The sequence below is a fragment of the Triticum dicoccoides genome, chromosome 5B (assembly GCF_002162155.2).
Source record: "Triticum dicoccoides isolate Atlit2015 ecotype Zavitan chromosome 5B, WEW_v2.0, whole genome shotgun sequence".
NCBI lineage: Eukaryota > Viridiplantae > Streptophyta > Magnoliopsida > Poales > Poaceae > Triticum > Triticum dicoccoides.
The window spans coordinates 467,249,863-467,262,058 of NC_041389.1; the positions used below are offsets into that span (position 1 = coordinate 467,249,863).

Below are 12,196 nucleotides of genomic sequence, written 5' to 3' on the forward strand. Positions count from 1 at the left end.
GCCACACCACCATCTGCGAGCCGGCACGACGTCCTTATCCACGTGGACCGCATCGAAGATTGGTCGCCCTACGAGCCGCGGTCGCCGCGCTCGGCGCAGAGCGGCCTGCCTTCCTCGGAGTCTGACGACGACGACAGGCCCATGCCATGGATCATCCCCGTTGCCTCCTGGAAGAAAGGAGTGGAGGACGGTCAGCGCGACCCTCAGCACCGACGCCAGCTCGCCGTGCTCGCCGATGTGGGCTGCCACGGTGCGCCCCGTGGCGGTGGCCGCAAGGATGACGATGGAGAAGACCAGGGCGGCCGCAGATCATGGAAGGACACGCTGCTAGGCCAGAGCCGCACCGGCAAGGAGAAGGTGGGGGAGCAGGAGAGCTCCTCCAGGCGCCGTAGCCGCTCACCGCCGGGGCAGCGCTGCTCGGAGAGCTCGCGCGGCCGTCGCAGCTCCGCCCGTCATCAAGCTGCGGTCACCGGGGGTGCTGCCCTCCATGCGCCGCGCCCCCTACCCCCGCTGGCTGCGGCTGCGGCCGCCACGGACCAAGACCCGATCGCTGATTTCTTCGCTGGCGCCAAGACCCAGCTCCCGCAGCCACCACCTTTCGACTGCATGGCTGCTGAGCTGGAGGCTCACGTGTCTGCCGCCGTCGCGACCCCACTAGAGTTCAACGACCAAGTCAACCGCGTCAACAAGGCGGACGCGGGCCTGCCAGACGCCTTCAGCCCAACCTTGGCGGGCCCAGCTATTGCGGTGGGCCTCCTCAGTCGCAAGGAGCCGGCCGCGCCGCAGCGGTGGAGGTGCAGCTCGGAGCCGTAACGCAACAGGTATGCTGCCTATAGCTGGGTGCAGAGGGCGAAGATTCAGACCTGAACGCGGCCCCGCTGCGCCTCTTCCAAGCCTCCAAGCCGCCGCTGGTGCCGGACGCGCCGGTGCGACGCTCGTCGGCCCCGCCAAAGACCAGGGCCACGCCTGCCCCGGTGCGCCACAGTGCCCGCCAGGCGGCAAATCCGTCGACGGTGCCAGTTGCGCAGCGGGGGACGCTGCGACTTGTGCGCGAGCTGGGGCTACTTGGCCCGAAGGAGAAGATGACCACCAAGGCTGCTGAGAAGTTGCTCCGGAAATTCGACGAGCCGCTCACCAACGACGACATCGCCTGCATCGCCAAGCTGACTCGCCTCAACAAGGAGGCGCTGCGCGTAGCGGCCTCCATGGCCGGCGTGGATGGAGTGGCCGAGGAGGCCGTAGTCTGGTCATGTTAGTGCAAGCTATTAGGTCTATCCAGCGGCGCCCGGCCATAAGCGGGGTTGACTTAGGGCTCGATGTTTCTCTTGTAGGGCTAGTGGTTACGAGTAGCTGGCGTTGCTGCAATTTGGGGCCTATTGGTGGGCAGCAACGTTCCCTGAATGTTGGGGGAGTGTTCTTGTTGTGGTCAGTACTTCTATCTTCAATCAATGAAACTAGTAGCCGTTGGAGGATGATCAGGTGTTCCCATGGATGACAACCACTGTCCGATAGTTAGTTGGAATGTACGCGGGCTTAACATGCTAGCCAAGCGTGACGCTGTCTGCGAAGCGGTCATGGCGCATCGACCAGCAATTGTGTGTCTTCAGGAGACGAAAATTGACACTTGGTCGCCGGCTCTAGTTAGGGATATAGGAGGTAGCAGGCTAGCCGACTGCGTAGTGCTGCCTGTGATCGGGTCCAGGGGCGGGGTGGCCATTCTTTGGGATAGCGAGATTGTCTCGATCGTGTCCCAGGCAATAGGAGAATTTGTCATCACTACAAAGGTAACGATCAGGCAATCGGCCACCACATTTTGGCTGACCGCGGTCTATGGTCCGGCAGACGACAGTCGGGAGGATGCTTTCCTTCTGGAGCTAGCAAGATCTGCCCCCCCCCCCCGGCGAACCTTGGCTCCTCATTGGTGATTTCAACATAATTTACGAAGCTAGAGATAAGAACAATTTCAACCTTAAACGGCGCATCATGGGAAAGTTTAGAGCGGCACTAGATGTGGCAGGCTTGCGGGAAATCAAATGTAAAAACAGGCGATTCACCTAGAGTAACGAGCGGCAAAACCCAACGCTGGTTAGTATAGATAAATTCTTCTGCACTGTGAGCTGGGAACTTCTCTTCCCCGTCTATGGCTTAATGGCCGCAGCCACGGCGTGCTCCGATCACTGCCCGTTGTTCTTAGCGCCATGCGAAGCTCCGATCCGTCGTGCTCGCTTTAGATTTGAATCCTTCTAGCCACAGTTCCCGCGCTTTCACATTACCGTGGAGCGCGCCTGGAGCAGGCCGGTTCAGCAGCGTTGCGCGTTTGCGCGTCTGCAGGTCAAGGTGGCCAAGGTGGCGCACGATCTGAATATATGGAGCAGATCGTTGTTTAGCGACGCCAAGACCCAATTCCATATAGCCAGTGAGGTCATCCTTCGACTTGATGTGGCGCAGGAGACGTGAACACTGTCAGTTGCAGAGTTCAACCTGCGCAAACTGCTCAAGCTAAGGCTGGTGGGGCTGGCGGCAATCGAGCGGGCTAGAAGGAGGCAAGCCTCCAGGGTTCTTTGGCTGCGAGCAGGCGATGCCAGCACGAAGTTCTTCCATGCCAAGTGTTGTTCCCGAAGGCGCAAAAACTTCATCCATTCAATCCAGAGCGACGATCGCTGTGCCACGGCGCATGGTGACAAGGAGCAGCTAATACATGACCACTTCAGCAGCATGATGGCAGCAGGCGCGGGACGGCGCGTCACTCTGAACTGGAGAGAGCTGCAGCTAGCAAGGGTTGAAGCAGCAGGGCTGGACAATCCATTCACAGAGGGAGAGGTCTGGGCAGCAATCATGCAGTCACCAGCGGAGAAGGCGCCAGGCCCTGATGGCTTCAATGGAACTTTCTTCAGGGCCTGCTGGTCAATCATCAGTGCAGATCTCATGGCAGCTTTCCACCAATTCTACCGCCTGGCGGGCGGGAACCTTGCTGTTTTGAACTCGGCCTTTGTTGCCCTGCTGCCGAAGAAAGATGGAGCTGTGCGGATGACAGATTTTCGCCCGATTAGTCTAGTCCACTCCTTTGCAAAGCTAGTCACAAAGGTGTTGTCAATTCGGCTCTCCAAAGTTATCAACAAGATCGTCTCCCCTCCTCAGTCAGCCTTCCTGAAGACGAGATGCATACAGGACAGTTTCCTCTATGTCCAAAATGGAGTGAGGGCTCTGCATCGATCCAAAACCCCAGCGATGTTACTCAAACTGGACATCTCAAAAGCCTTTGATAGCGTGTCCTGGGACTACCTGCTAGAGCTGCTGCAGGAATTGGGGTTCAGTGCCAGATGGAGGGACTGGATCGCCTGGCTGTTGGCAACATCAAACTCGGAGTTCATGCTTAATGGAGTGCCAGGGAGGAAGATTAAACACCGCAAGGGCCTGCGACAGGGCGACCCGATGTCCCCACTGCTGTTTATTCTGGCCATTGACCCGTTGCAGCGCCTAATCGATGCAGCAGTTCAACAACAGATGATGCAGCCACTGCCGAGGAGGGAGTTGAAGCTGCGAGTTAGCCTGTACGCAGATGACGCAGTGGTGTTCATGAACCCAGTGAAAGAAGAGATGGAGGTGCTAACCACCATACTGAACCTGTTCGGCGAGGCCACGGGTCTAAAGATTAACAGGCAGAAATCAACAGCGACCCCAATCAGATGTGAAGAACTGGATGTGCAGCAAATTCTACAAAGCTTTGGAGGAATCATCACAAATTTCCCGCTAAAGTACTTGGGGCTCTCGCTAACTCTGACTAGAACTAGACTTGTGCACCTCCAGTTTGTTTTGGACCGAATCAGAGCGCGGCTAGCGGGATGGAAGGGCAGGCTTATGTCCATTGCGGGCCGACGAGTCCTCGTCAGAGCAGTCCTAACTGCAATCCTTGCGTTTGCAATGACAGTGCTTCGCATGCCCAAGAAATTCTTCAGAGAAATTGACAAGGTCAGGCGGCGCTTCCTGTGGGCACAAGAGAATGAGCTTTCCGGAGGCAAATGCAAAGTCAGCTGGAGCAAAGTGTGCTCACCGGTGGATAAGCAGGGACTTGGCATCCTCAACCTTGAGTGCTTTAGCAGGGCCCTGCGGCAATGTTGGCTATGGCAATCCTGGAAGCACCCAGAAAAGCCATGGGTGGGCATGGAGGTGCCGTGCACTGCCTCTGATCGGCTGTTTTTCAGCACGGCCACCTCGGTTACGATTGGTAATGGACAGACGACAAGGTTTTGGACCTACTCCTGGCACCAGGCCGGTGCACTGCACCTCCTCTTTCCAGCACTGTACCAGCACTCCAGGAGGAAGAATAGATCGGTAGCAGATGCCATACGGGATGATCAATGGATCCTCGACCTTTCGCACGGGCAGACAGATCAAATAGTACGGGACTGCGTTGCCCTGGCAAGACTGCTACGACTGCTGCCCGTAAGCCTCGTTTCTGACACGAGTGACGAGATCAGATGGAACTTGGAGGGCACCGGCTGCTACACTGCTGCTTCGGCTTACCGGGCGCAATTCCAAGCGAACCTCAACTCCACATACCCGCAGCTAATCTGGAAGACTTGGGCGCCAGGGAAACTGAAGATTTTCTTTTGGCTGCTCCTGCTAAATAGGCTCTGGTGCAATGATCGGCTGCAGCGAAGAGGATGGCCTAATGCATACTTCTGTCAGTTCTGCTTCAGAAACCTCGAGACGGCTGACCACATCTTCTGGTCCTGCCCCTTCACTCTCACAATTTGGAACAGCATTTCGTTTTGGAAGGGCTGTGAAGCTCTGCGTTTGCAGCCTGATGAACAGCCCACAAGCAGCGCCGAGAGGATCATGAGCATTGTCCAGGCCTCAGAACCAGTGTTCAGGAAGGGCATAAAGTCACTCACAATGCTAGCAGCCTGGGAAATTTGGAAACATAGGAACGATTGCACTTTCAGGGGGAAGGAGGCATACGAGACAGTAATCTTGCAGGCCATCAGGCGAGGCATCGAGCTATGGAGGCAGGCCGGAGCAACATGCCTGATGCATCCATTCACGCTGCCACCGGAAGGGATAGGCTGAGTAGAGCTGGCGTTGAAACGTGCCGCCATGTTTTTTCTTCAGTTTCCGGTTTCCAGTTTTCAGTTATTCCTTTGATCATTCCGATCACCCCATGTATTTGACTTTTCTCCACTGCTTCCTGCTATGATCAACATGAAAAGCCAGCCAAGCTGGATCTTTCAAAAAAAAATATTCTTAGTTTATCCTCCTTTGGTTTTCAGAAGAAAAAAAATGAAATCGCGTTTTAATTTGTCTGACCCTTTTTTGTTGCTGCTCCATAAGGTCCTCCCGGCGCCTCACACTTGCCGCCGTGCCATCTCTCCATCCAGAGTGCCCCGAGGCTCCCTCCCACCATTCCTTCCCCCGCGGCAGTGTCACCATGGACCACGGAGCAAAGTCTCGACCGCGGCGGCGCTGTCGTGTTGAGGAGGGAGGATCAAGAAGGGGGGTGGAGCTGGGGCGACGGCCACACGGAAGGAGCCGGGAGCATGCCAGAGCGGCACTCAGTTTGCTCAGGTGCCGCTGTGCAGTCGTAAGAAAACCAGGGGTCCGTCTTGTTGGATTCGATCCAGAGTTTCTTTTGTCAATCTACGAGCAGGTATATTTGGAATTGGAGGAAACATATCCTGATTACTCTCTGGTTTTATCTACTTTGTCTCGTTTGCTTGCTTCAACTCATGGCGTTCTCATCCATGGAACCTGCGGCCGGGTGGGGAGCTCCTCGCAAGTTGTGGCGACGGCTGAAATAAATTGCGCTCGTTCATGTGGTCGACAGTGAGGAAAAAGCACATGTTTTTTTGGTTGAGGTTGCTCTGCACTTGTTCGTAGCAATACCAAACAACGGTAGAAACTTCATTTGTTTGTCAGGCTTGTTTGTGGTTTTACTAAACTTCTTTGTCAGGCTTGTTTGTGGTCTTTCTGCTGAACTTCATTTGTAGATATTGCACAAAAGCATGATGACGACTACGAGCCCGCCCCGTCGCCGCCGCGCCCCTGCTGCTTCCGCAGTGCACCGCTATTCTTACACCTGCAGCCTTCACAGCCTGCCTCTATCGCTCCCGCCAGCACCCCGTCGCGGCTGTCGTCGCCGGAGAGACACCCACCGCCGGCACAGGCGCATGAGCCATCGCCGCCGGAGATAAGTCAGAGACCCGGAGCCCCCATCCTGGTATTGGACCTTCCAATTCAAGGCACCTTCCACCTAATACTGGAGTAAGTGGTATGGCACTCTCTCTCCTTTCCGGATGGGCCGATGGATAAGATGCATTTTTGTCCCCTCTTTGAATTGAGTACAAGCATGTATCTGAACTTTTACCCCCTTCTCTTCTGTCGATGGGCACGATGTGGTGCAGGTTCCACAGATTCAGGAAAAGCAGGGCTGAATGGAATCCAACGGAACTAATGTTGCAGCTATAGCATCCGATATTTAGTGATACATGTTTAATTCGGTGATAACAGGTATATCATCCCATATTGTTTCACTTGCATGGTTCTGTTCCATTGATGTTGTAGCTGGTACTTGCCAGTCTCTATGGAGTATAGGTACGAGTGGAGTAAGTGAGAAGAGTACATTATTGTAGGTTGCATGTACTTGTTGTAGTTACCTAAACCATGCAAAAATGGACAGATTTTTCAACATATGAAGCTGTTATTAGCTAACATCTCTTCTTTTTTCTCATTTAGTTGCATTACTGGAAGGTGGGTCAGGGCGCAGTGTTGAATCATCTTGATTGGCCCGAGAGAAATGAGGACGCTGCGACAGGCAACCTTTTGCTTACTAACCTCGCAAATATTTGAAGCGTAAGTCTCTAACTACGAAAATGATCTCAAAACCTTTCATGTGACATTGCACCTATGATATGGAGAGTATGACGAATTATACAAAAAGAAAATATAATTTATGGTAATAGAATTACATGTAGTACTTAATATTTATTACCCGTATGAAGCAAAGTGTCTACAACCTTTATAACTACAACAGTTTAACTTTGATACTCGGCAATAGGTATGCCGAGCTTTGCGGTTTGCCACTTCCTGAAGTAAGTAGAAATAGGAGTTCCAGTTTCTTGATTTTCAGGAAACTGAGGAGGAGCGTTTGAGTAAAGAGGAGAGGAATGGTTGGGAAGCAAATAAGAGGAAAAGGAGAGGAAAAGCAGGAGGATGAACTGCTAAAATATAGCTATGATCCCATGAGTATATTATAAATATCATTTTAGTTTGTTGTCTTTTTATTGATTTTTCTTTGTGATAATAATTGAGAAATAAAGAATAATTATGGCATGTCAAATATTACCATACTACCAGATATTTTTTATTATATTTAGACATTTCCATTTTGGGTAGACATGTGTTATGTTTCTTAACATTTTCTTCTTCTTGATCTCGACTTACTTTGGACATGCAAAGTGAGGACTTGGATGTCTGCACACTCTAATTTGGCTCTGAAGTTTCAATTTGGATATTTGTCTCTTCTAGGTGACTTGTAATGCAAATTCTCTATAAATACATTCATGGAGCTAGGTGAAAACTAAGGGGACTTATAGCATGGCTACGGAAAAAGCTAATAAGTGATCACTAGGCAGTAGCACCATATGTTACATATAACTGGGTCAAGCTTTCATCTTATTTGGTGCCTCCTTCATGTGTCCGTGTGTCCATGTATGGATGAAAAACTATGTAAATATTTGACAACTATTTTGATAATTATTTGATGTCAAGTGAGACGTGCGTTGCACGTGCAAGCTTACTAGTTGAAGAAAGTGCAATATTCAGACGCCGGATGTAGACATTAACATCTCTTTACTCACCCGCGTGCAAAATCCTTCCATGAAATTCCATTTATAAATACTCTTATCCAAAGCCTTCCCTTCAAGTATATGCTATTTATTCAGTCTCTTTGTGTTGCTCAGTCGTCTTGTCTATTGGATACTTTCTTGTGCTTCCGGTTTAATGGGATTTTAACGCATGATCGATGCTCCGCTTTAATCATCACCATGGAAAGTTTACCCATGCATGTCATCTGCCCGTGAGCCCTCCTTTAATTATTATGCGAACAAACACGAGTGATGTGCTAAATCGATGGTGCAACTTCCATCCTTAAGAATGCATAGCAGCCCCACAATCCTCAGGATTTATCATTTCTTCATGGCAGCCCAGTTAATTTCTTCCCATGATCTTCAGATTTTGTTCTCATTTGGTTTTAAAGTGATAGATGAATTTTCTACTCCCTCCGTCCCAAAATTCTTGTCTTAGATTAGTCTAGATACGGATGTATCTAATACCAAAACGTGACTTGATACATCCGTATTTAGACAAATCTAAAACAAGAATTTTGGGACGGAACGAGTACAAAATTACGCTCTGTTCATCCCATCACTTGTGAATTTTGCAATAGGGTTTTGGTCATCTTAATTTCCAATGGAAATTTTTTTCATGATCAAATCATGTCCAAATATTGTAATGACTTGATCACCCTTTTACTTTATAATGAATTTTGTTTATTTTTGAGGTGTGAAGAATATTTATGTGCATTTTAATTTATTGGACCAAGAACTTTGTTTGATATGATGCACTTTTGGTTGTAGGATTATAAAGTTTGACTGATATGATGCACTTTTGGTTGTACAAATCTGAAAACATTGCTTTACATGATGAGTTTGATGTTCAAATGCGCTTGTATATTGGCTGTACATTGGTTGTACACAGCCGCACATCCGGTTTTACATCTTCACATATGCACCATCTATTGGAGTTGGAGTTCTACATCACAAATCTGTTGGAGGCGATAATATGGATCAGAGGGAGTAGCAAGAATCATCATTATGCACCACAGGAGGTGGTGTAACACGGCCTTAGCACAAGAATAGTCCAAAACTACAGTCACAACAACAATAATACTCAAGCTGCTACTGATGGAGAATGCGTTAAATACGCAGGGTTGGATGTCTACAGGTGAAGGTGTCTACAGGTGAAGGTGTCTACAGCGTTAAATACGCAGGGTTGGATGTCTACAGGTGAAGGTGTTCCAGCGGCACTGCAAGCAGCAATGCCAATTCTCATCCAGATTATGAGCGGTTGTATTTCAGTTTGCATGAGACCATGATATCAAACAAGTCAGAACTCTAAGACCAAGACATGTTGGACACTGACACATTGTTATAGTGAACATATCAGATATAAAAAGCTTAGTAAAAAGAAAGATATCAGCAGCTTATAATAAATAAATAAAATAAATAAATAAACAAACAATACCAGACATCAGGAACTTGCAAAAACAAGGTACGTAGCAAGACAATGTGGCAAATGGCCAAATATATTAACCAATATAGGTTATGAGTTCGCTCCTCAAACAATTTATCCGCAATTCGAACAATTGCAAAAATGTTACAGGTATCGTCGTAGCCCTCTTAGAAACCTAAGCAGACGGAGGTAGGATAAAGATATTAACTTCCTAAACTGGGTACACAAAAAAGTAGAAGAAACCTGATGCAGAACAAATCTACATCTTGGCCTCCTTGGGGTCCTGGTATTCAGCTTCCGGAGTCTGGTCGCCACCACCACTGCTGCCGCTGTCGCCGCCGGCAGCGCCGCCACCACCCTGCATGTGCTGTCCAATCTTTGAGACTGCCTTGTTCGCCGCCTCCAGCTTCTGCTTGATGGCGTCCGAATCATCACCAGCCATTGCTGCTCTCAGATCAGAGACAGCAGACTGGATTTCCGTGACGACTTCAGCAGGGACCTTGTCTTTGTACTCGCTGACGCTCTTCTCGATGCTGTAGATGGTGGTATCTGCAGAGTTCCTGAGGTCAATCAACGACTTCCTTTCCTGATCCCTCTGAGAATTTAGCTCCGCCTCCTTCACCATCTTCTCAATGTCACTGTCAGACAAACCACCTGAAGATTTGATGGTGATATCCTGCTCTTTGCCAGTGGACTTGTCCTTTGCTGACACCTTGACAATACCATTGGCATCAATGTCAAAAGTGACCTCGATCTGTGGCATACCCCTCGGGGCTGGTGGAATACCTTCAAGCTGGAATTCACCAAGAAGCTTGTTATCTGTGGCCATCTCCCTCTCACCCTGAAGCACCTTGATTCCAACCTGCGTCTGGTTATCTGCAGCAGTGGAGAAGGTCTGGCTCTTCTTGGTTGGAATTGTGGTGTTCCTGTTGATTAGCCTTGTGAAGATGCCTCCAAGAGTCTCAATACCAAGGGAAAGGGGTGTTACATCCAGCAACAAGAGCTCCTTCACATCACCCCTCAAGATGCCACCCTGAATGGCAGCTCCCATGGCAACAGCCTCATCAGGATTGACACCCTTGCTTGGAGACTTGCCGAATATCTGAGAAACAATATCCTGGACCTTTGGCACCCTTGTCATACCACCAACCAGTAGAACCTCATCAATCTCCTTTGCAGAAACACCAGCATCCTTGAGGCAGTTTGTGCATGGGATGCAAGTTCTCTCGATGAGATTGCCCACAAGAGACTCAAACTTTGATCTGGTCAAGGTAATGTTGAAATGCTTCGCACCAGAGGCATCTGCTGTGATGAAGGGGAGATTAATTTCAGTCTGTGGAGTCGAGGAAAGCTCAACCTTCGCCTTCTCAGCAGCTTCCCTGAGCCTTTGCAGGGCCAACTTGTCCTTGCTCAGATCAATGTTGTCAGAGTTCTTATATTCACTAACCAGGTAGTTGAGCAATGTAGCATCAAAGTCCTCACCACCAAGGAAAGTATCTCCATTGGTCGCCTTGACCTGAACAAGAACACAAGATACAGGTACAATGATCAGAACACATGTTTAAAAATACTATTAGGATATTTAGTGGAGTCATCTGAAGAAAGGAGTTTACCTCAAAAACGCCATTAGAAATCTCAAGGATTGATACATCAAATGTGCCACCACCCAAGTCAAATACAGCAATCAGGCCCTCCTTGTTGTTCATTCCATACGACAGAGCTGCAGCAGTGGGCTCATTGATAATCCTCATCACCTCCAACCCAGCAATCCTACCAGCATCCTTGGTGGCCTGACGCTGAGCATCATTGAAATAAGCTGGGACTGTAATAACAGCCTTGGAGACCGACTTGCCAAGGTAAGCCTCTGCAGTTTCCTTCATCTTGGTAAGAACAAAGGCACCAATCTGGCTTGGGGAGTATGATTTCCCAGCCATCTCCACCCAGGCATCACCATTTGTTCCCCTGACAATCTTGTAAGGCACCATCTTCATTTCCTTCTGTGTTTGGGGGTCATCAAAAGCTCTACCAATCAGGCGCTTTGACCCACGAACTGTGTTCTCGGCATTTGTCACTGCCTGCCGACTGGCAGTGATGCCGATCAAGATCTCGCCTTTGTTGTTTGTGGCAACAATGGAGGGTGTTGTCCTCGCACCTTCAGCATTCTCAATCACTCGTGGTGTCTGTACAAACAAATTGAACAGTTTAATTGATAGTGTCACCAGTTCACAACCAATTAAAAGCATGTATATACATCAAGCTGCAACTTAACAACATTTTACTAGCATCGTCAATAATTCAATACTACTACCAATTAGAAGTAAAGTCATCAAACTGGAACTTCACAGCATTTCAAGATATACTATTAATTGCATCTGGAAACAGCTATTGCTTTACAAATTCAAGACATGCTAGTGCTGTTAAACTGTCTAATAATACAGAGAACATGGAAAAATTCAGAGTCGGAGTGATTAGGGAACAGGATCACACCTTGCCTTCCATGACGGAGACACATGAGTTTGTCGTCCCCAAATCGATCCCGATGACATCTGCGGCAGCGGGCCTTGAGCTGCACAGGCGCAGAACATACAACCGTCTCAATACCGAACAAGCAAGAAGCAGACCGATACAAACAGCACACAGTAGACGATCTACACATCCAACATGGCGGATTACCTGAAAGCGCGGGCCACGGCTCCGAGCCTGGAGAGCAGGGGAGACGCCTCGTGATGATGTTGGTGGGTCCGGGGAGCCTGGTCAGATCACACGGCGGAGCACAAAAACACATCAGATCAACATCAAAGGAGGAACAACGGACGCCCAAATCCGCGCGCCGATCCAACACGAGACCAGCGCCCGGCCGCGGAACAAGAAGAAAATGCAAGCACGCAGGGATGCGGAGAGAGGGGGG

At 49.6% G+C, this 12,196-nt stretch overlaps 1 protein-coding gene and 1 long non-coding RNA gene across 4 annotated transcripts in view; one reads left to right on the forward strand and one right to left on the reverse strand.

Annotated features, from left to right (window-relative positions):
- Positions 1–5,344: 5,344 nt before the first annotated feature.
- LOC119310859 lies at positions 5,345–7,804 on the forward strand. Of its 3 annotated transcripts, none has more exons than XR_005150785.1 (3): positions 5,345–6,268; positions 6,402–6,507; positions 6,733–7,804. It is a non-coding gene; the product is annotated as an uncharacterized LOC119310859 (long non-coding RNA). The 3 variants fall into 3 exon arrangements; XR_005150786.1 differs by having other exon boundaries at positions 5,345–5,892; positions 5,988–6,268; positions 6,402–7,804; XR_005150784.1 differs by having other exon boundaries at positions 6,402–7,804.
- Positions 7,805–9,328: 1,524 nt separating this feature from the next.
- Positions 9,329–12,196, reverse strand: part of LOC119310860 (heat shock 70 kDa protein, mitochondrial-like) — a 3,449-nt gene continuing 581 nt past the window's right edge. Inside the window, exons 2-5 of the mRNA XM_037586480.1 lie at positions 11,962–12,043; positions 11,776–11,854; positions 10,902–11,468; positions 9,329–10,804 (exon numbers count right to left, since the gene is read on the reverse strand). Coding sequence (XP_037442377.1) covers positions 9,548–10,804; positions 10,902–11,468; positions 11,776–11,854; positions 11,962–12,043 — 1,985 coding nt within the window. The 3' untranslated portion in view covers positions 9,329–9,547. The remainder of the gene's footprint in view (positions 10,805–10,901; positions 11,469–11,775; positions 11,855–11,961; positions 12,044–12,196) is intronic.